The 24,644-nt window shown below is 40.9% G+C and overlaps 2 protein-coding genes across 5 annotated transcripts; one reads left to right on the top strand and one right to left on the bottom strand.

Moving 5' to 3' along the window:
* The first annotated feature begins 3,766 nt into the window (after positions 1 to 3,766).
* Positions 3,767 to 9,719, top strand: LOC131234980 (14-3-3-like protein D). Its single transcript, XM_058232021.1, has 4 exons — positions 3,767 to 4,415; positions 4,688 to 4,810; positions 9,197 to 9,316; positions 9,538 to 9,719. The coding sequence occupies exons 1-4, from the start codon at positions 3,909 to 3,911 to the stop codon at positions 9,556 to 9,558; spliced, it is 771 nt and encodes a 256-aa protein (XP_058088004.1). The 5' UTR covers positions 3,767 to 3,908; the 3' UTR covers positions 9,559 to 9,719.
* LOC131234981 (protein CutA, chloroplastic) lies at positions 9,549 to 23,137 on the bottom strand. 4 transcript variants are annotated; one of them, XM_058232036.1, is made up of 7 exons: positions 22,896 to 23,130; positions 17,421 to 17,576; positions 13,888 to 14,003; positions 12,279 to 12,341; positions 10,686 to 10,717; positions 10,343 to 10,437; positions 9,549 to 9,836 (listed from the first exon to the last, which is right to left on the bottom strand). In XM_058232036.1, the coding sequence occupies exons 1-7, from the start codon at positions 23,081 to 23,083 to the stop codon at positions 9,755 to 9,757; spliced, it is 732 nt and encodes a 243-aa protein (XP_058088019.1). In that variant the 5' UTR covers positions 23,084 to 23,130; the 3' UTR covers positions 9,549 to 9,754. The 4 variants fall into 4 exon arrangements, with proteins under 4 accessions (XP_058088019.1, XP_058088030.1, XP_058088024.1 ...); XM_058232041.1 differs by lacking the exon at positions 9,549 to 9,836 and adding an exon at positions 10,549 to 10,612 and having other exon boundaries at positions 22,896 to 23,136; XM_058232047.1 differs by lacking the exon at positions 17,421 to 17,576 and having other exon boundaries at positions 22,896 to 23,126.
* Between the last annotated feature and the right edge of the window lie 1,507 nt (positions 23,138 to 24,644).

The raw sequence follows: 24,644 nt of genomic DNA, 5'->3' as shown, positions 1-24,644 counted from the left end.
AAGTTTTAGGCAGCCCTGCATACAACCGCATACTTTTCGCACTTTCCAATAGATAGACTTTTGTTCATCCTCCATGCCATCTTGTTCTGATGCGGGGTCCGTGGAGTTGAGAAGTGCCTTGTGATGCTTCATTTCTTACATAATTCTATGAATTCCGCCTCTCTATACTCTATATGTGGCTATTAACGGTGATATATGGGGCCGTTATGATGTATGTGTCCTATCCACACTTTCTATCCATTTTTCCAGACTATTTTATAGCATGAACTTAAAAATGAGTAAGATTCAAATCTCATATGTACCACACCATGGTAAAGAGTGATGATTGAACACTCATCATTAAAAAGTTCTTAAGAACTATAAAATACTTGGATTAAGTCAATATTTTTGTTTTCTCTTTAAATAGGCGTGCGTGACCTAGTCAGCCGATTAGATTGACAAAGCCCTAGTAAGTTTTTAACGGTGGGCATTCAATCCTTACTAATTTCTTGTCGTCGGCTGGAGATATGGATGTCCCTCATTTTTGGGCTCATGCTATGTAGTGATTTGGAAAAATAGATAGATGACTTAGATAAAAAAACACACACACGTGCGCGCACACACACATACATATATGGAAATGGTTCCATGCCATCGACCTCATGGGAACTTCTCATAAGGTCGAGTCGTGTGGGTCCCACCGTGATGCGTGTCGAACATCTACCCCACTAGTCAAATGCACCATTCCATGGTGGTCCTAGAGCTTAAAAATCAAGTCAATCCATGACTTGTGTGGGCCACACCACACACAAAAGTTGAGAGGGGTTACCCTCCCATTAAAACATTCGTAATCATTTGTTGGGTGCACCGAGATGTGGTTCACAAACCCAGCCCATCCATTATGTGTGTCCCACTTGGATGAGGGGTCAAACCAAGTTTCAAACGCATCCAAATTTTAAGTGGGCCCCACCAAGTGCTTTTCTATGTTTTAGTCATCTCTTCAAATGATTTTAGCTGGTATGGCCCACCTGAGTTCCGTATACGACTGATTTTTGGGATATCCCATAATTTAAAGGGGACTCATCAAATGCACGGTGTTGATGTTTGACATGCATCATGGTGGGGCTCACACAACTCGACCTCATGGGAAGTTCCCATGAGGTCGACCGCATAGAACACACATACACACATATAGAGGCATGCTCACCTACGCACATGTGCACAAGCACACCTTTGCACACATGTCATGGGCATCTAATCCGAATGGTCCATGTGATGCAGCATCCTATGAAGCCTTATGGGACCAATTTTCACACTGATTTAAAACTCTAGTGGGCCATCGCAAAGAGAGATGCAAATCAAGGGAAGAAATTGATTTCTTTTTTCATAGCCCACCAAGTTTTGGATCAAAGTATAATTTGGGCCCTAGGGATTTTATGGGGTGCTGCATCACGTGGACCATTCAGATTTAGGACTCACATCATGTACGATGATGAGTTCTCAAAAAGTTCACGTGAGTTCTATGTGAACGGGTGAGTGGTTGAGCACTTATATATATATATATATATATATATATATATATATATAGAGAGAGAGAGAGAGAGAGAGAGAGAGAGAGAGAGAGAGAGAGAGAGAGAGAGAGAGAGCTGTGTGGGCGAAGCATTCCATGGTAAGCCGCGATCTTAAAAATCAAGTCAATCCATGACTTGGGTGGGCCACACCACATACAACATTTGAGAGGGGTTACCCTCCCATTAAAACATTCATAATAATTTATTGGGCCCACCGAGATGTGGTTCACAAATTCAGCCCGTCCATTGTGCGTGTCTCGCTTGGATAAGGGGTCACACCAACTTTTGGCCATATCCAAAATCAGGTGGGCCCCACCAAGTGATTTTATATATTTTAGGCATGTCTTCACATAGTTTGAGATGGTATAGCCCAGCGAAGTTCCTAATATGGTTTATTTTTGGGATATCCTATAACCAAAAGGGGACCCATCAAATGCACGGTATTGATGTTTGACACACATCACAATGGGGCCCACACAGCTTGACCTCATGGGAAGTTCCCATGAGGTCGACTGCATAGAACCATTTCCACAGAGAGAGAGAGAGAGAGAGAGAGAGAGAGAGAGAGAGAGAGAGAGTTGGGCTCGAGTCGAGTCGAACCGAGTTAGGGCTGACTCGATTCGAGTTCGGTTTGGCTTAGACTAATCTGGATCGAGTTCAATTCGGTCAGAAGTACCGAGTCGGGTCGAGTTGGCACCGAGTCGTATTGAGAGATGAGGGAGGGGGGAGTGGAGAGGAGAGAGAGGAGGAGGAGGAGGAGGAGGAGGGTGATGATGGTGGGTGGTTGCCGGGTTTGGAAGAGGAAGAGGAGGAGGATGAGGGAGGGAGGGAGTGGAGAGGAGAGAGAGGAGGAGGAAGAGGGTAATGGTAGTGGCTGGTTGCTGGGCTTGGAAGAAGAAGATGAGGGAGGGAGGGAGAGAGAGTTTGGGATCGGGTCGGGGTAGAGTTAGAGTTAGAGAGTCGGGTCGAGTTGGGTTTCGGATCAAGTCGAGTCTAACTAGATCGAGTTTTGGGTCGAGTTACTGGGTAATTCGAACTCGACTCAGTTTGAATTTAGATTGGAGGAAACTTACTCGGTTCAGACCGACTCACCCATTCGGTTCAAGTCGAGTTGGATCAGACTGAGTTGAACGAGTCAAGTTAGTCAGGTCACCCGTGAAAAACTGGTGTGTGTGTATATATATATATATATATATATATAGAGAGAGAGAGAGAGAGAGAGAGAGAGAGAGAGAGAGAGAGAGAGAGGCATGCTCACCTACGCACCTATGCACGTGCATACCTTTGCACACGTGTCATGGGTGTCGAATCCGAATGGTCCATAAGATGCGGAATCTCATGAAACCCTAGGGGGTGAATTTTCACCCTGATCTAAGATTCTGGTGGGCCATAGCAAAGAGAAATTCAAATCAAGGGAAGAAAATATTTGTATTTTTCATGGCCCACCGAGGTTTTGGATCAAAGTAAAAATTCGTACCAGGGGGTTTCATGAAGTTATGCTTCATGTGGACCATTCAGATTTGCGAGACTCATCAGATATGATGAGTTCTCAAAAAAGTTCGTACATAGTATGTACGAACTGGTTCTCAGGTGAGCGTTTCCGCGCGCGCGCAGGTGTGTGTATATGGAAAAGGTACTATGCGCTCGACCTCGCGAGTCCGTCCTATGAGGTCGAGCTTGTGGGCCCCACCGTGATCCGTTTCGAACATCTACCCCATTAGTCAGATGCACCATTCCATCGTGGGCCTAGGTCTCAAAAATCAAGTCAATTCATGACTTGTTTGGGCCACACCACATACAGAAGTGGGGAGGGGCTGTGCACCATTAAAACATTCATAATCATTTTTTGGGCCCACCGAGATGTGGTTTGCAAATCCAGCCCATCCATTATGTGTGTCCCACTTGGATGAGGGTTCAGACCAAGTTTCAGCAGCATTCAAAACTCAGGTGGGCCCCACCAATTGCTTTTATATATTTTAATGGTGTCTTCACATGATTTTAGATGGTATGGCCCACCTAAGTTCCGTATACAGCTGATTTTTGGGATATCCCATAATTTAAAGGGGACCCATTAAATGCACGGTATTGATGGTCGACATGCATCACGGTGGGGCCCACACAGCTTGACCTCACGGGAGCTCATCGTGAGGTCGAGCGCATAGAACCTTTTCCCACACACGCGCACATATATATATATATATACGCGGCCAACAGCGCACCGCCAGTAGCCACCTCGCTACTGACGCTGTCAGTACGCAATCCGTGTCCAACACGACAAACCTCGGACCTTGGTAAAGAGATCACCCGCCTCCAAAGCCCGTCCCTCCCTCTCTCCCTCTCTCACTCGCTCTCCCTCCAATGGCAGCAGCAGGAGTATCCATTCCAGAAAACCTAACTCGCGAGCAGTACCTGTACCTAGCAAAGCTGGCGGAGCAGGCCGAGCGCTACGAAGAAATGGTGGCCTTCATGGAGAAGCTGGTGGTGGAGTCATGCTCGACGGGAGAGCTGACGGTCGAGGAGCGCAACCTCCTCAGCGTCGCCTACAAGAACGTCATCGGCTCCCGCCGTGCTGCCTGGCGCATCGTCTCCTCCATCGAGCAGAAGGAGGAGTCCCGCAAGAACGATGACCATGTCTCCCTCGTCAAGGACTACCGCTCCCATGTCGAGTCCGAGCTCTCCAACGTCTGCGCTGGAATTCTCAAAATCCTCCAATCCCATCTCGTGCCGTCTGCTGCCTCCAGCGAATCCAAGGTCTTTTATCTCAAGATGAAGGGCGACTACCACCGCTATCTTGCCGAATTCAAGGTCGGTGCTGAAAGAAAAGAGGCCGCCGATGAGACGATGGCTTCCTACAAGGCCGCTCAGGTAGGGTTTGAGATTTTTGCTTTCTAGGGTTTTTTTTTTTCCTTCTTCTTCTTCTGGTAGGAGTGGGATCTGCTTGGTCATTGTGGGCCTTTCTTGATTGTCCAGTTAGTTTCTTTTTTTGTGTGTGTGTGTGTGGGGGGGGGGGGGGGGGGCACTGACTGGCGGTTCGGATCATGCCCTGTGCTACGAGGGCTTGTGGACTACTTCATATGAACTGGCTGCCATTTCCTAGGGTTTTGATGCTTTTCCAACATGTCCTTCTTGATGTGTAGGATATTGCGATGGCTGAGCTGGCTCCGACGCACCCGATAAGATTGGGACTGGCGCTTAATTTCTCTGTTTTCTACTACGAAATCTTGAATTTGTCGGAGAAAGCTTGTAGCATGGCTAAACAGGTGCGTTGGTTTTTGGATATGATCTTCAGATACGTGTTTTTATTCAATTGTTTGATTGTGTTACTTTCCTGTTGTGTCGAGGGCTCCTTTGCGATCTATGGATAGGATAGAATAGCTACTATGAACAAAGGGATGGCTGTTCTTGGGTTCATAGTGATGTAAATGGACCTGATCTGGAATGAATCAATCTCATCAGATGCGATTAAGAGCTTAAGAGATGGGTATTTCGAGGTTTTGGTTGGAGACGGCTGGTTATTTGAATTCAATTGACAGTGGTCCTGAATCGACTTAGTTCAATGAATCTGGTCGTGGTCAATTTGGGTGGGTAGTGGGGTAAGGTATTTTGGGGTTTTGGTTGTTAATGATTTTTTATTTGATGTGAATTGACAGTGGTCTCAAATCAACTTAGTTCATTGAATAATTTCGTAGTCCATCATTGGGTGGGGGTGAGATCAAACTTGGTGAGTGTGGATGGGATTGCAGTGCTCTGAGTTTGAAATATCAAAGCTGTTTGTATTGATTCTCTGGTGAGGGGAATGGGGGCATGGAGCATGAAGCATGTCCGAGGGGTCAAAGGCTTGCACACAATCACTGGTAGTTAGCTGATGTAGTATTGTTTTTGGGGGATCACATCTGTTCATGGACAGAGCATATTGAATTTTTTTTCTCCGAAGGATGGGAGAGGTTGGGGGACGTGATTATTGGTTGGGCAATTAGATTGCTGAAGAGGCTTTTGGATCTTTAATTTATAGCTTTAATATGAAATGTAAAGTGTGTTACTAAATGCCTTTTGATTGGTTTTCAAAACATGTGACCTCAAGTGTTGTGTATGGCTTGGGGAGGTTACTACTAGCAGGTTGCTGGCTTTTTGTTGTCGAATGAGGTTGAAATAAAAATATGCTGGCTTTTTGTTGTTGAATGAGGTTGAAATAAAAAAAGTGGCAGAGAGTGTCTTCCATTATGGTCCCTTAGGCCATATGGGTGCCTGCTCTTGGTTAGAGTATGTAAAGCTAAGATGATAACAGTATAACACTGCACTGAATATTTTGTTTGGTGAAACTGGATTATCGTATCGCAACTCTTGATTTGTGATGACTCTGGAAAGTAATCACCTTGGAATTTCTAGTAGCACTTTTGAAGAATGGGCTTAATATGATGGACCCGATTGAGAATGGGAGAGCAGCAGTATTGCAAAAGTTGTGGTGAAGTACAATTGCATCTCTAGAAGGAGGCTAGGTTGCTTGGAGTAGTTTGAATCATGGGATGAGGTATTTGGTTTACTTTATGTGTTGGTTATGTATCTTCTAGCCTAGGTTACTGAATGTGTAGCTGCTCTCTTGAAAGGTGCCTCTTATTATCTTTGACAACCACGGTCTGGTGTCTTTGGTGACGTCATACATAGAAATGAAACTGGCATATTCTAATTCCATTCTATTATGCATGTTTGTGTGGGATTGGCTATATAGGATGGAGGCATTGGTTGTCTGCCATGATTTGACTGCATATACTATCCCAATGAATAAATGTGTGGAGATAGAAGGATGTGTGGAGATGGAAGGAATGAAGGATGTATATTGAATGCGACAAGATGGTTCTTGGAGAGGAAGCTGCAGTGGAGACTAGAGAGTACAGCAGGAACTCTCTCCACTCGTCATCTTTATTCGCAGGGTATTTATCCTAGTTGTCATTGAATATGGTGTATTTGATATTGGAAAGCAAAGACTAATTCATTGATGGCAGCAGTTCATCTCTTATATCAGCTTCCGAGCGTGACAACGATTTGGTATATTCTATACATTTCAACCTGAGACTTCAATGTTAGAACAAAGAGGATCCAGACCCACTCTCTTGTCAGAATAGTAGAATTGAAAGGATGACTGTTGGCAGACTCCTATGTTAGTTTTGCACTTTAAAAATGGTAACGACTCATCCTCACACTTGGCACTGATGCACGGCTATCCAGATCATCCAAATTGTGGGTCCCACTGTTGAAGGGGCATATCTCCAAAATCACACCGATCAAGCTATCCTAACCAACTAATTAATAGCTATCAAATGGATGGTTAAGAGGAAAATAGTTAGTGGTCCAAATTCAAAGGGGAAAATCAGATAGTCAATATTATCTTCTCAGTGCAATTTTCAGGTTATGCTCCATCCACAGTTGGGTCACTTGGACAGGATTGCCGTACCACTATGCCATTTGTATAGTTGAAGAGTCTCCACCACATGCTAATTGCTTAGGTACCTGTGTCGTCACTTGATACTGGATTGACTAAAGTATCAAATCCATATAACTGCATCTGTTTGCCCTTGATTTCTAGAAATGTAGAACCATAACAGCTCACCGGGCCATCTCCATCCTGATTTGGGGACATATTTCAGATGTCCCACTAATCCACCCACAGAGAAGACACCATCTTTCACTGGAATGGGACATGGAACATGAGTTGAGGTTTTACATTTCAGGCATTGAACACCTTGGATGCTGTGTGCTATGCCTGCAGGTTTTACTTGGTTATGTGTGGGAGTGGAGAGTGAAAAACTGATCCATCGGTCTATTGGTTGCAGTTGGAAATTGTTGACCTCTAAATTTGGATGTAAAAACCTTACAAACCATACCAGAAATCTATTGTTCTCATGCTCTTAGGAGCCAGTAAATTGCTCTGCTATTGGTGAAGAGAGAGTGAAGACAGTCTCCGGCTAGTTGGTCAAGCTGGTAGAGAGTTTTGGTGTGAGTGAGTGAGCCTTGGAAGTATCCAGGCTATCAAAAACAAGAAAAGAGAAGAGTGAAGACAGTCATTGCCATTGGAACATCAACACCTCATCCCAAGCCTTGCACTTAACTCTATGTCTGTTGTAAAGTTTGGTCATTCATTAAAAAGAGGGGAAGCAGCCATCTATACTCCGTGTTAGATAATGCATTTCATGGGCAAGTCTCCATATTTAACAGAATCGGAACAGTTGAATTAAAAAAAAATAAAATCTTTAATTAAAATACGCTCAAGAATTTTAAAAAAAAGAGCTCCCAGAATCACTTTGGGGTAGAAATACATCCTCAAATTGTTGGGATGTTCTGTCGAGTCATCCAAAAACATGGATACTTCCACTTTATAAAATCTTTAATTAAGATATGCTCAAGAATTAAAAAAAAAAAGCTCCCAGAATCACTTTGGGTTAGAAATACATCCTCAAATTGTTGGGAAGGCCATCTTTTGTTGTATGCAGGTGGGCCCATATGTACTGCGTGTTCTGTGTTGCTTGTTTGAGCATTCTCGATTTCCAGTACCTTAGCCACAATAGTTATTGGTTATGTTTACATGAATTTTTGCTGCAGTGTCTTTATTCACATGTTGAATTAAATTAATTTCAGTTACATAAGAATTGGGATTAAACCTCTTGAAAAGAAAAAAAAACAAAACACGAGAACTGTAGTCAAGATTTGTAGCCAGTCTATCTTCATTTTTTGTGGCATGCGATGCTCACTTCACTGCATTCTTAAAAAGGGACACAAAAAATTAGTCTGTGGTTCCCTCATCGTGAAAGTGACAGGACCCCAGCCGTTTTTGGTTAGGGAAGGATACACTGGTAGGTGTGGAGTGACGGGACCCAACTGTTTTTGGTCAGGGAGGGATACAACAGCAGGTGCCCCAGACGTCAGTTCAATGGCTTTTCAAAGTTCATTCATCAGCTAACCCATGGATTGGTACACGACAAACACTTCAATAAGCATGTGCATATAATGGCTCCATCGACGAGGCTTGATGAAACTCCATCTCAGTTCGTTGAGGGCATTTTTACATTGCACCTATCTTTTGTTGCATTTTGCCTCTACAGTGCGGCTGGCAGTGGTTGATGGACAAGCAATGGGCCATCTTAAGGTGTATGTTTTAACCTGCTGCCATCAGACATGTCTTCTTCCCTTACTCACTGGCAGCCAAATCACCATTCTAGGAGATTTTGGTGGTCAACCGTTTTTCTCCACTGTCCATTTCTGTATTAGTGGTGGGGCTGGTGGATAAATGGTCTGGACTACTTTACCATGGGCCTCACATGGAAACCCAGTGTTATATACATTTGCTTAGAGGCCCAGGACCTGATCATCCCTAGCGTCTGATGCCAAGATCGCCCCCCAGGTATGTACAATTAAAAACTATCTTGTGCAGATGCTTGGGTAGTTGTGAAAGACGAATCAAAGAAAAATAACACATTTTGAGGCATCTGCTTTGTAAATGTTACTGCCATAGCCTTCAACAAAGCAAAAGGCTCACCGACTTAAATGAACAAGGAATGCCACATCTTTTGTTGGGTAATACGCTGCAAAAATCAATGGTTGTTTTTAGCTGATGCGAGCCCCATTGATCAATTTCATCTCTCATTACACTGCAGGCATTTGAAGAAGCTATTGCAGAGCTGGACACGTTGGGTGAAGAGTCTTACAAGGATAGCACCCTTATCATGCAGCTCCTGAGGGACAACCTCACTCTCTGGACCTCGGATGGTGCCCAGGTAAAAGAGAATTCATATACTGCTGCAATCATGCACTCTTGACTGCACCGCCGATATACAATTAGAATCTGCTATAGTAGCATTCTATGTTGTACCTGCACTCAATTGCTACTGAAACAACCCCACACCGTTGTATCATATCAGCATCATCATGCTAATGCAGTGTTATCATGTTGTTAGGACACCAGATCTAATGGTTTTCACGTTTAACGTTTGTGCAGGAGCAGCTAGATGAGGCATAGAAGATGTCATGAACTGGCATTCTTCTCCACGAGGGAGGTGGACTTTTCAATGTCATTTGTCTTGTAATCTGAATTTACGACAAACAGTACACAAACTGTCTATAGAAAGCACTGGTGCAGCTTTTAATATTCAAACTAGAAATGGGTTCATGATCCTAGAAGATTTCATGCAGGTGCCACTTCTTGTTGCATCTGTTCAGTCCCTTGTGCTGCTTTTGATCCATTCCAAGTACTTGATATTTCCACCGGTGATGGGCATGGAAATGACTTCTGGGAGGCTGAGACAGAATACAGGACGACAAGCATTTGCTGTTAGAAAATATTCAGATGCATGGTTTCATGTCCGTTTACACTTAACTATTCTTTCAAGAAATTGTATCTTGTCACGAGCTATAAGAAAGTGCAGGTGCATGTTTATCATTAAGGCTGATCAAGACTGCTTATCTGGTGAGCCACCACTGGACACGCCAATAACCCACCACTAGACATGCCAATAATCGAAACTGTTCCCTTTTCCCTTTTCCCTTTTCAGGTCATGCATCGGATATGCGCCCCAGATCAAGCACCTCAACCTTTGTGATGTGGCTTACTCCCGATCACCATGTGCAAATGCGACATTCAATATTGAGATTTTGGGTGTGAATGGGCCTATTTAAGCCACTGATTAAAGCATACCACCCAAGAGATATTGTGCCTCATCATCATTTCCATTATTTCAATAGGCAACACTGGCTCCTGATAATAAGATGGATGGAAAACAGCAAGAAAAAAGTCTCAAGCTTACTCATATTCATGATTGGCCTTCACATGCTCTGTCAAGGCCTCCAACAGCGACTCCCTGGTCTTGATTATGAGCAATTCCTCCGAATCTGTCTGAATCTGAAATTCAATGAAACAAAACCACAACAAACATGTATTCCTTAAAAAAGCTCCAACTAACATGACCATATATGTGGAAGACTAGTGTGAGTAATGAGCTTCACAGCATACCATGAGTGCAATTAATCTATTCTGATGCACATACGATATGTCATTGAGGCTCATTTGCATTAATCTGATGGTTGAATTGGTCACAAAATATCAATTAATGACAAGGATTAATAACTCAGAATGCATAGTATTCTTACCTCACCCTCCCACCAATAAACAGATTCGATACCTGAAAGTTGCAAAAAGCAAACACAATTCTATCAGTGCTAATTCTGGAGCTTATCTGTGAGTTGTATACAAGTGATAATGGAGAGATCAATGACCCTAGATGCAATATCCTGATACCTGCAGCCATCAACGGAAACTGTAAACACATCAGTACCATGATGCGTTTACAACAATTGTAAACACATCAGTACTAAGATTTAGCAACTAAAATGCAGAGGGGGAATCTACCATGCTCAAATCAATATAAACATTTCGAAAGACCGAATGCACTGCCGTGCGATTAGAAGAATGTGCAAAGATCCGGCAAAAGATTTACAAACTAGCAAACCCAAATAGTACATAGAATGTAGCACTTGGAGAATACACAGCTCTGTGAGGGGCAAGAATTTCACCCTACATGAGAGGAAGCTAATTGAAATTCGTTGCCCACCAATAACTTAGAAGGGAATTTGCTACAGGAGATTTCTGAACTTGTAGTTTTGGAAACAATCATCACTTCCCATACAACATGCATCAATTTTTTTTCGAGGCTGTATATGCATTAAATCAACTTGTTTCTGAACTCTCACATGCTTCAACAAGCAAACTACTCTTGTGCTTCATTGTATGCTTACTTTGGCAATTGATGGGTTGGTGAAATGAAGGTCATAAGAAAGAGATGGACCTAATGAAGTCATGGCATTTTGTACTCAACTCAAAACCAAGCTATAGTAACAGAAAATTTTCAACTGAAGACTTGGGGTTGCAAAACTAATCCCTGTAGATGGCAAAGCTTGTCAGCATGTTGAGTTGGGTCATCTTGACAACATGTAAAGCATAATTTCCTCGAAACCCAGAAATGAGTTTCAGGCAAAAGTTGCCTCACTAGAACTTCACCTAACAATGAAAAGAGAGCAATATTTCGATCGGGTTTATAGACATTTTCAACTTGCATACAGACATTTATAAATGCATATATGGTCGACTATGGTTATATTATAACCTGTAAACTAACATCCTCTCATGCTTTCTCAGATAAAGCAGGAAAGACCCTAATCATAAACAACTGAAACAATATAAATTAGCTAATTCCCATAACATATATGTAAGGCATTTGAATATAAACATGGTGGAAAGATGTACTTTAATGATAACATGAATTGGTTGCAGGAAGTGAGGAAAATATGGTTGAGGGTCAAAACAAAAGGCTTCAAAATATCAGAAAGAACAAGGGTTCTGGCGGCGCATGTATAAATAATCGTACCTAAAAATCTAAAAAAATGTATTTATATGTTGTAGAGTACGTAGAATTGCCTGAATCAAGATTCCGAGAAACACAAGAAGTTACAAATACCAAGATCCATCTTGGTGAAGTAGACAAGTGGATTTGATGAAACATTCCTTCTTAAATTTCTGGTAACCCTCAATGTCAGTCCATTCATTAGTAGTAAAAGAAACTGGAAGTCAGTCCACTGGTAATGACATACGAGGATCCATACACGGAATAACCTTACATTAGACCCATGAATATATAAAGCTGAAGGTAATTTAAAGGCATCTAAGGACGTCTTTTAGGGACATACCTGGTACTCGGTTGACACATGCTGCCAGCTTTTCTTTGATGATGCTCCCAGCCAGCTTCTTGCCTGCATTCAATCATTTAAGGTCTTCAGCATTATTTGAATTTGATGAAAGGTTATGGTATATAATTAGTCATATATGCATATAACAAGCAGCGGTAGTGATAAGGACAGGAGCGAATAACAGAAAATGTTATGGGAGACGTGAGCACGCAGAAATCAAGCCAAGGAACTTTGCTTAAAAAATTCATAGGATGTAAAAAAAAGTTTGTGTAGCAGAAGATAACCGACATAAAAACAGATAATCATGACCGGCCCATGGTTGACTTAAACAGAAATATGACAGAATAACAGACAAAAACAAAAGATTACAGATGGAATTCGATGGAAATATGAGAAACCAACAGGAAAGAAATTTGGCTTTCAGAGGATAACGAGCTCAGATCAGTTCACATTATAACACGGGCGAAGGATAGTTATCCTGAAAGACAAACTAAATGTAGAAAAATTGAAGGGAAGAAAGACAATGGCGAAAGCATGTCATAAGGTTTGCAATAGAGATTCCATGGGACAGTCAAACAGCTTAAAATTGATGAGAATTGCAGAATTCTGAGATTTCTTAAATATTTCTTCAAGAAGAAGAAGAAGAAATTAATAGGTCTAGTAAAAGGCCAATAAAGAATAAAGGTCTATTAAAAGGCAGACAATCAGAGCAAACAAAGTGAAGAGACTCTGTGAAGGGAAAATGAGAAGTCTGAACGCTCATGCCTTTGAAGCACTGGAAAAGGCAATAAAATGTGATGGCTGGGACATAAAATGTACATACAATGAGAAGGTTCACTTGTATATTGTACTCATCCAACAAGACAGCATATGCTAATAAAAATGAGATGGGAAGGCTATTCTTGCATCTGCATCATTAGGCACCAGGGATTTTGGACTTTTTAGTGTATCCGTGACACTGTTCTGAGTAGATGTATATGCATACCCATGAGCACAGTAGGAATGCTGCAGCCTCTTCATTATAGCCATTCCATTTCTAATTATTCAACTGTTGGTATCATTGTTTTAAAACCAACTATTGGTTATCATTGTTTTAAAACCTGCACCAGACTGGACAGTTGGACCTAAACCGGCCACCAAAATGGGTCAGGTTGCCATAAAATGGATGGGGACTCTGTTTTCTTAAAATAAAAAGATCACTGCAAGATTGCTAATCAAAGCTTGAACCAACAACCTCTTCTCAAAAACCAAACACCATAACCACATTGCCAGCCGTAGGTTTGTTACTACATCCTCTTATTTTTTTAAACACTTTTTAACTAGGTAAATTTCAAAACAGGTCTGACCGATTGGACTAAACCCCTGCCAAAATGGGTCAAGAGTCTAGTCTGGGTTTTAAAATATTTCTCAACATGCTTTCATTAACAATAAATAAATAAAGCAGAGAAATACATAGCATCGGATCCAGATTAGAGAACCTAAACTAACATGACGATGGCAGCATATAGCACGCTATTATGTTGAGAATGTGGTGACATAAAATAAATTGAGTCCGAAGAAGCTAAATAACTTGAATAGACATAGTTGGGAATTAAATATAAGGACAGACCTGCTTCTTTATTTGGCACAGTAACATATACAACGATACTGGGTACAGTGCTGGCATTGCCTTCCATCCTGGTAGATTGAATAGCTTTTGCAGATGATTGGCTATTAAACTTTGACCTGATAGATTACCATGTCTTAGAGAATGAGTGGTGGATGATGGTTGTAGTCCATTTAAAACCAAGATGAAATAGAGAGATGAGATTTTGCAGACAGGTTAAATGGAAAAATTGCTCACAAAATTTATCATCATCATAATCTTAGCCTCTCCCTGCAATATGGTGTTGGTTTTAAATTGTCATCAACATCATCATCTACGCTTTATCCCAACTTAGATGATGATGACAATTTAAAACCCGACATCATATTGCAGGGAGAAAGGCTAAGATTATGATGATGATAGCTTTTGTGAGCAATTTTTGTATTGAACCATTGTGCATGGGCAAAAAGTTTTATGATTGGCTGCCCCCAAAACATCAACCTTCCTCCTTTAATTGAGAACTTGGAATTGACCATGGCAGAGGCTCATATTAATACCAATAACATGTCAGCATGGTCCGACCCAATAACAACCCGAAGCCAAACTATTACATTCATGGCCCGAAGTGAGAGTGAGCAAAGCACAGTCATGGAAGTGTAGTTTGCTGGGCAAACCACGAAAACTAACATTAAGCTCAAGTTGATATTTCACATTTCTACCAGTTAATACATTCTCCTTTTCTTTTCTTCTTCTTCTTCTTCTGCTGCTGCTGCTTTTTTTTTTTCATTCTTTTTATAGAATTTACAAGTCAATGCAGATGAAGTTGTGGGAATGTAAAAGTCAAGAAAATGGAAGGATTTGGTGCTTAGATTCGCCAATGAACCTGACTGTACACGAAAAGCTTTTGTGGTGAGTGTAGAATGTTCCAAATACACAAGGATTGCCACCAGAATCAGGTGTTGTTATGGTATAAAATGGTGCGTGCTCCCATATGAATTTTGAAGTCAGGAGTGCTTCCAGTGGATGGTTACTGATGTAAATGAGGCTAGTCTTGTGATGGGAACAGTATGGGGAGTGGTCCAATATTGAAGATAGAAAGCCTCTAGTACCATGCTGTCTTTACAATCCTATTTGTAGCCCCGATCACGGGCTTTGTGATATGACATAAAAGGAGAGGGAGGGAGGGAGGGAGGGAGGGAGGGAAAGATAGATAGATGCCTATCCATTGACCCATCAAGCCACAAAGTGCTGTCAAAGCCCATTGGTCCAGGCTGGAAGAAAATATCTTAAGAGCCAAAAAGTTATAGAGGTCAACTTGAGACTTGTAGGAGACGGTAAAGGGCAGTGTCTAACTGTGATTTGCAAGTCTATCACCCTAAACCCACATTCTGATGCATGCATTATGCAGTTGTCGGAGTCGAACAGGTAATGATTAAAGAGTAACGCTTGTTTAACATGTGTCCTACATAGATGGCATAGCACATGGACATCCCCAAGCCCGCTTCACCTTGTAAAAAAGAGAATGTCCTCTCAATGTAACAGGTACACACATCACTAGCACTTTGAATGAATCAAGTGTAGTCATATGCGATGGCATATGCCATTTTGACAGCATATGCCACATATATCATAGTGGCATATGAGGTTTTGACTGTTGGGCATTATGCTGTCACATAGAAAAATATACGATCGCATATGCCATAAGTATGTGATTATGCCATCATATACTCAATATGCACTAGCATAATCTCCAATTAGAATCACATAGATAAAATTGTTAGCTTAAATTATCTCTGTTCAAAATCACATCGATAAAATTTCTATTTTGATTTTCAACATTTTTTAGTATATGCATTCATTCAAGTACTTGTTAGTTGACTTGTGATAGTCTAATAGTCTAACAGATGTAATGAATAACAAATTTTAATGAAATAGGTAATAAAACTATAAAAACAATTCCATACACTTGTAGTATTTTTACATATATATATTTTTTCCATTTTTCCATTTTTTTAAAAAATTTCCTTAAAAAATAGGGGGTGAGTGATGGCATATGCGATCGTGCACACAGCCCCCTTGGGTCGCATATGATCACATATGCCATTTGACAACAATGACTGAATCATTTAATCACACTATTGAACAATTGATGGAAAATCGGAGATGGAGTTGAACCTGCCAGGATGGATATGGAAACTACCAATTTTGAAGATCAAAACCATCTAGGATGCTCCAGTTTAGCATTCTTCAATTTGCAGCAGAGAATAGGAAAATGGAGAATAAAATTGGATAGATATGTGGAGTCATGTCCCACAAAACCCTAAGGATTCTCACCTAAGGGTTTCCCTAGAAGAGTCGCTCTCCTAGGGCTAGAATCCCATCCCAGGATACTAAAAAAGAAATTTTCATTAAATTGAATTGGTAAATAGAATTCTTCAACATTTCTATACATATGGCTTTATATAGCCATGATACAAAGCCCTATTTAAGAACATACTCCACTTTAAACCAAAGAAGCCAATACATAATTCCTATTGGCTCACTAGAAAAATATTCCTAAACTATCTCCAACTTGCAATAGAAGGAATACTGGAACTCAACTAGAACTCCAAATAAACTAGTGTCCTCATATATTGACCCTATGGTTCCCCTAAAGACAGCCATGCAGCTTGTATATAGTCCAAAATCATGGAAAAGTTGATGATATCAGAGGCCTTCAAGACTTATGACGGGTCCTGTGGGTCCCACAGTCCAATTGGATCATATTCATGGGCCATTTGATTGGATGTGATGATTGCACAGTCCAATCAGATGGAATTTTTGGACCACACTCTAATTGACCAGCTGGTGTTGTCCACTAGTGTACCCTAGTTAATGATCAAGCTATCCAGGTCAGAATCTTCTGAAAGTTGAAACCAAATCATATATTGCAGTAGGGTTCAAATTGCATTATAAAGATTTTTCTATTTTTTAGGTATCACATGGTGCATAACCAAATGAAATGGCATTCTTGGCTAAGCCCACCAACTGGACAACTGGGACTCACATCTTGGTTTAGATGGTTCATCTACTTGGTTGCAACATTATAGACCAGCTGAAGTATCTAATTGGCAGTCTGCAGTCCAATGGTTGAGTCAACATCCCAGATTCGATGAGAAAAAGAAATCACTGATCCTGTGGCGAGGATTTCCCAATCAGGTAGATACAGGATGGGTCCTAAGCACCATACAAAAGCCCTGTACCACAAAAAGGTGGGTACACCTGTATGTGTTTTTTTCTTTTTTTTTTTCTTTTTTCTTTTTTGAATAGAAATTCCAGTTGGTTAAGCAATGGATATTTGTTACGATCGCCAAAGGAATATGGAAAAATCATAACACACAAAAAAGGATAATCATTAACCATTCATTTTTTTTTTACTTCTCATTCATAAAGTTCATAACTAGTAGAGAAGTCCAACTCATTTAACTGAAGCATATTTTATCATAATTTCAAAAAGAAAGAAAGAGAAAAGAAACAAGTCCATAAATGATAAGAGTTCCAATAAGCAAGTGTCAAACATTGTAATTATGAATCTCCAAGACATCATCATCATCATTGTCATTAGCACAAGGAATGTCACCCTCTTTCTTGTTCTCAGGCTCTGACACAAAAACATGTCTTCCTCCTCTGCTTGTTGGCTCTTGCCTTTGTCTTTTCTCAGTATGGTGAGTTTCCTAGGGCCAATAGAGAAAGTATATGTTACATTTAGAATCTGTTAAGAGTCATCCTATTGGTCTATTAGCATGACTAGCCTAAGTCATGAACAAGATGAAATAAAATTGATGAACTGTAAGAAGCAAAATGTATTCTGAGTTTCCAGAGTAACCGAACTTCTCTCTTAAGAACTAGATCTATTGATCCAACACATCTGCCACTTCTTCTTGCTCCACCAAGTATTTCTGATGTCCATCCATGTTTTACCATCAGGAAAGGCAGGATCTTTAGCTATCCACTCATCATCAAAATCCATATCCATGGGAAAATTGGATAAATCCCTTATTCTATCTCTTTGGATCCCATGAAGTTGGTGATTGTAGTTTTCAAAAAAAAGGGCATTAATTCAGTATTCTTCAAGCCTATTCGTCCCTTTGGTTGTATCTATACAAAAATTAAAAGTATTTGAACATTTAGGATATATGTACTGCCAGTGGGAGTTTTGTGCTCTCATTGCTAGTCCCAAGCTCGGATAAAGGAAAAGGGTTGCGTCAGATGGGTAGCCGGCATGAAACTTTTGCCACAACTTTTATCATGAATCCTGAACGACATAACAGGATTTGTCCAGCTGACCTGAATTAGTTGGGATAAGGCTTTGATGATGATGATGATGATGATGATGGAGGATAAGTAACCAGTATGACCACAAATGAAAAGTCACTCCTAGCTCAAATGTATTCTGGTTATGTCCCCAACTAGTATACAAACAAAAGTTACCAATTGCCAAACGTTTGTAAGTCTGGACAATGATCTCCATAGGTTTTCCACCACAGACCTATTTTCATATGAATTATTAGTATTATTATTTTTTGTAGTTTGCATGAAGTCATGGATAAAGTGAGTAAAATGTAAAGAGAAGCACCCATGGGAAAATAAGCTAAGCTGGTTGCTTTGTCTTTCTTGTTAATTTCACTCTTCCAAATATTTGAACAATTCCATCTATTGATCGGTCTTTGATCAGTTTTATAAATTTTGGAACTTTTCTTTTTATGCAATCCCATTGTTTCATCCAAATCTCCAAACCTCTCTGGAAGGAATCAACATACTGGAATTCAAGATTTGAAAGGAAAGCCACTGAATGCGAGGACCCATGCAGCTGTAAATTCTGATGCTTATCAATAATCATCCAGACTGATAACTTTTCTTCACAGATCCTAGCTTGCTACTATTTCCTTTGCTTGATTCATCACTTCATGACCACACACAATCTTGCCACAGGAAGCTTCTCATTTGAATGAACTAAGCAAGGAGCTTCACTAATTGAAGTCCAAACTTTAAATAGAACTTGATCGAGAAACAATAACCCAGATCTGACGACAAAATGTCATCGGATTTTAGTGCCATTGGATTTCTTCGAACATGAATTTCTTCCCTGTTGTCAGATATAACCATCAATCTCAATCTCAAAACCAACTCTTCATTCATTCACGCTTTCACACATCTGCCACAGTGCTGTTGGTGATCACTTGAGGTCATTCTTTCACCACTTTCTTCAACAATAAAGTCAAAAGGAGAAAACAAATTATTCGTATCTATAACCAAAAATCAAGCTGGTTGACTCATCACGTGGGCCATAACATTAGAAACAAATGGATGGCTTTCAAAAACTTGGTCAGTTTTCTTTAGGTGTCCAATTTTTTATTTTTTTTAAAAATAAAATGCATGCCGCCTGATAAGTGCAACAACCCATTTTTCAGGCAAGAGCACTTAGAAGGTGAGACAACCAGGTGCATAGATGGGCTGCCTTATACAGGTGTGTAAGATTAGCAAACCTCCTATTATACATATCTTAGTTAACTAGAGATGCATTAGAACTTAGAACAATGTAGATAGAATATTTTCTTTTTAACACAAGCACAAAAATAAAAATTAAGAATATAGCTTTAACACAATCGCTACTGAAAAAATGGGAGTCTGAACGATGCAAGTGGACCGCCGATCATATGAGTGATGCCCACTTGGTTACACTATGATCCCACATGGGGTCCCATGTGATGAACAGAGTTGGTGTTACTTCCTCAAACAATTGATGGAGAAATATGAGGAGAGGAGGAAGGATCTGCACACTCTTTATTGACTTAGAAAGAGCATCCGATGGGGTCTCTAGAGAGTTAATCTGGTGGTGTTAGGCAATAAAGGAGTTTTAATAAGATATATTGATGTGATTAAGGGCCTGTTTGGGAGCATGGATTTGAAACCCCCTGGATTCGGAACCCCCTGGATTTGAAATGTTCTTGTTGTGTTTGGCACCCTAGATTGAGAATCAACTTTAATCCAAAAGTAGCTATTCATAGTATATTTGCAGGGGTTTGAATTTAATTACTAAATCAACTTTAAGATCTCTAATTAGTGAACTTATGTAATTTTTGACACAGTGGTTGTAATAAGCCCGCTGAAATATATTCCTTGCCAAAAAATGATGAAATTCCAAGTCTCGGATGGGCCACAAGCACGAGATCACGTCTGAGTGAGTAACCAACGATTTTTAACCATTGATTTGCATGGACAATGTTTGGACGGTGCTGATCATTGTATTAAAGTAATTATAGTGATGCAATTGATAATCTAATTATTTTAGGATATCATTAGTGGGCCATGTGTCCAATAGATTAATAGTCTAGTGATACACATGTTACACATGCAACTATGGGAATGATTTTAGATGTAATCCAAGGTCTCACCTTGGATTTCAAACCCCCTGATTGAGGGGATTTGAAACGCCCAGTTACTTTATGGTGCCAAACAACCTAGGGGATTTGAAATCCCCTCAAATCCATGGTGCCAAACGCCCCTAAGGATATGTAGAGGGAATGGTAACGAATGTGAGGACCATTAGTGGAGAGATAAGTGAGTTCCCAGTTATTGTAGACTTGCACCAGGGGTTGCCATTGAGCCTGTACCTTTTCACATTGGTTATGGATAGTTTTTTTTTTTTTTTTGGAAGGGTAATGGTTATGGACGGGTTAATGAGGCATTTGCAAGGAGAGATCCCATGGTGTATGTTGTTTATAGATGACATAGTTTTAATTAACAAGAGTCAAGATGATGGAAGGCATCTAATGGATTTATGGAGAAATACTTTAGAATCTAGATGATTTAAAATTAGTCATACTAAAACATAGCATATAGAGTGCAATTTTAGGAACAATAGGAGTGAAAATGAGAAATTTGTTAACATCATTGACCAAGAAGTTCCCAAAATGACCACTTTTGATAACTCGGATCAATAATCTATGAGAGAGGAGAGATTGAGAAGGATGTTGCCCATAGAATTCAAGCTGGGTGGAAGAAATGGAGATGTGTCTTTGGAGTCTTATGTGATCATCGTGCACCACTCAGACTAAAAAGGAACATTTATAGGATAGCCATAAGATTAGCGATGCTTTATGGGACAAAATGTTGGGCAATTAAGGAACAGTATTTTCATGTGATGATTGTAGCTAAAATGAGGGTGTTGAGATGGATGAGTGGCAAGATGAGAAAGGATAGAATTATAAATGAATGCAGTTGAGAGAACTTAGGAGTAGCACCAACAAGTAATAAGGCAAAGGAAAGTAGACTTGCATGATTTGGTCATGTGCAATGGTGATCAGGAACTATGTTGGTTAGGAGTTGGTACAAGTTAAAGGCTCTAAAGTGCCATGGTAAGGCCCAAAAGGACATGGGTGGAGGTAGTAAGAAATTTTTTGATGACTTGTGGTCTAATTGAAGGTTTGGCCCTTGATAGAATCGAATGGCGGAACAAGATTCATGTAGTCAACCCCAATTAAATAGGATAAGGCTTAGATGACAACAACCATAATGACTATTATGATGACTATTAAATAAGAGGGGAATTGACAAATTTAATTAAGGGTGGTTTAGAAATCCTCATTGTTATTAGAGTTTTAGTCTATGTGCTAAGCTATTTATATCCCTTCTCAGACCTGTGATCATCAATCAGAAGTTCTCTTCTCTTCACACATAATATTTCCCCCCTCATGCATGTGTCTATAAATTGGCGTGAATTGATAGATTTCTTCAATATATGCATGGATTGACAACTCGAACTCGGTTGGACCTGATCCAGTTTGACATGACTCTGCTGATTCACCCTGACTTCGGGGCGAGTCACGACTTGACCCGAGACCAGATAGGTCGGGCCCGAGTCCATGATCTTTTAGGTGCTTTCCAGCTGCGCCAATGAACCTCGAATATCTTAGGATATGGAGCTAGGGCTGAAAGTTGTGCGGGTTCAACCTAGCCAACCCGTGACTGACCCGACATTGGGTTGGGCTTGGGCAGGATGTATCGGGTTTGGTCTCAGGCTTGGGCCATACAAACACCAACCCGATAAAACTTGGGTTGGGCTCGGGTTGAGCTCTCTTGTTGCTTGGCCCAACTCGAACCCGATCAATATATAAGTTCCTTATAAATTAATTATAATTGAGTGTGGATCGTCTGTGTTGAAGGCACAGGAAATTCCAATGCCGTCGGGTTTCATTGGTCCACGTCATTTCCGATGACTCAAGCTAACAAGATATGCCAAATTTCTCACTCCCAAATAGATTGCTTGATACACAATATGACTTTTAAAGGAGTAGTTGTCATATATTTAACTTGTTTGTTTAGAAAAAATGAACTTCTTTACGATAAATAACTACATATATAATTAATAAAATTATAGGTACAAAAAATAAGACGTGTATTGAAAATATAATAGACTAATGTAGTAATGAAAATATTAGCATATATCTACCCGACCAACCCGGCTGAGCCCGCTTGGGTTGAGAATTCCCAACCTGAGGTTGGGTTGGGTTGGGTTGGGTTAGGGTTGGGGTATAGGAACCTTGGGTTGGGCTAGGGTTGAGCATCAACCTGACCCAACACACGAACACACACCCACACACACGTGCCGAACAGGGACATGTACAGGACATCCAAGCCGCGAATCAGGTGGGGCCAACCACGTAGATCATCTACCCAAAAGGATCAGGCCGTTCAATAATCGAGCACGCTGCACGTGTGCAGAAAACAATGGACGGCCTAGAAGACCTCGCAAAATCCAGACACGGTGGGGCCCACCTCTGATAGTTACACGGCCCTATTTTCAGCCAGATGATCCAGACACGTTGGACCCCACCTGATTCATCCATGAAAAGAGAGACCCCGAGAGAGAGAGAGAGAGAGAGAGAGAGAGAGAGAATCTAATACACGATAATATGACCGATATTGAATTTCGGATTTTCTCGATTGATCGCTCATTACGAACCGTCCGATGAGAGAGCAAGAGAAGGTACCTTAAGAAAGGGAGAAGAGGGTGGGACTGTGCGCACCCCGTCTTGATGATGGACGTTGATGAAGGACTGAGATTGGTGAGACCCACACTCAGCACGCAAAAAGCTCGCACCAAAGGGAATCGAAATTGCAGAGATGAGGACTGTGAGAAAGCCGCTCTACAGCAACTACTGCTGCTTACAAACGCCATTCTCGTCTCTCCCACGCCCGCTTATATTCTCTCTTACCTTCTCAGAAAGCAACCTTAATAATCCAAGGGGATCATACCGTAGAACCCCATTATGGTACAGACATCTCTCCACAGCACACGTGGCAGAGTGATGTATCAATCGGAACCGTCCATCTAATGGGAAAAAAAATTCAGGATTGGCTGTGAGTCCTAAATCATATCTATTAGATAATCCTATACGTCAGTTATTTTCTTCACTCTTCTAACTCAATGTCAACCATTAGGCACTTTCTGTTTATTGCCATCAATTGGAATGGTGCTGATCAGAGGTTGGAATAATTTGAATTATGTGGTTTTTGAACCATTTTCTAGCCACGGTAGGGTATGTGAGATGGATGGTTTAGATTGATAGTTCAACCTACAACGTGTAATGTGGGAAGATGAATCCACGACACACGGTTCCACATTTTTTACCTTATCATCTCCGCAAGGTACATTATTCGCTTCCTGTGCGCGTGTCCATCAGTGAGAAATGAACGCTAGCGGGACCCACGAGCTTGGACGTACCGTGATAATGCTTGTGCGTGTCACTCGTGTGATGGATTCAAGCTACTCACCACGCGCGCCACACGTATGTTGAATTTGTGGATGCTTTCAACTGCTCTCTTGTGCGATTGTTGCCCACCTGATGAAGTACATGGATCGCGCACGTGCATGCCTCTCCCATGCATGCGATTTCGTGGGCCACCGCTGGAAAAGGATTAGATATCTTCGAGGCAGATCCAGATCAACTGATTGGATCACCACGCCATGCCCCCAAATCCATGGAATCGCACGTGCCAACGTGTAACATCCGTGTGGGATTCGGGAAATTCACCTGGAAGTACCACTGTGAATTCTACTTGCCTTGAGAATCCAGTGGGGTCCATTAATAACTTGGGTGATGCAAGGATGAGCGTGATGAGGATAACTACTCCGAATTCATGGAGCTTCTCTAGACTCCTCACGGAGACTTCTGAAATTCACGAGGAAAAGAAAGTAGAAAACAGAAATAAATTTTAAAAAATTTGAAATTGATTAATTGATGAATAAAAACGAGTTCACAACCCTTTAAATAAAGGTAACAAGCAATGGGAAAGAAATCACTCAAACTCCTAGAATCCGCGACTTACTATAAATAGTAAACTTACTATTTATAAACGGTTGTGATGTCTACTAGTACGCAAGGTTTTCGGCCAAAAATAGTGTCCTATTTGGCTTTACCAAACCGTTCTCCTAATTATTCTAAGCTCTTTTCATGTTGGGCGCAACTCCTAAAGCCCGACGGATGAAGAGTTATAATCAAACTAAAACTTCCTATTTATAGTAAAAACGAAATTAAAACAGAAAAACGAAGGTCGATCCAGGGGTTTTTCGCAATTCCGGGCTGCACAAGGCTTCAGTAGCTCGTTCTACCCCAAAATCATATATTTTACATCTGATAACTCATTTCGGATTGCAAGATACGCTCGATTTAAGGTTCAATGGTCTGGATCACTTCTATCGTCGACGGGGCCTTTTCTGATCCATCTTGGCCATATAA

The sequence above is a fragment of the Magnolia sinica genome, chromosome 2 (assembly GCF_029962835.1).
Source record: "Magnolia sinica isolate HGM2019 chromosome 2, MsV1, whole genome shotgun sequence".
In the NCBI taxonomy this organism is placed as follows: domain Eukaryota; kingdom Viridiplantae; phylum Streptophyta; class Magnoliopsida; order Magnoliales; family Magnoliaceae; genus Magnolia; species Magnolia sinica.
The sequence above is the reverse complement of the archived record's forward strand: the minus strand, read 5'-3'. Positions and strand labels throughout refer to the sequence as shown.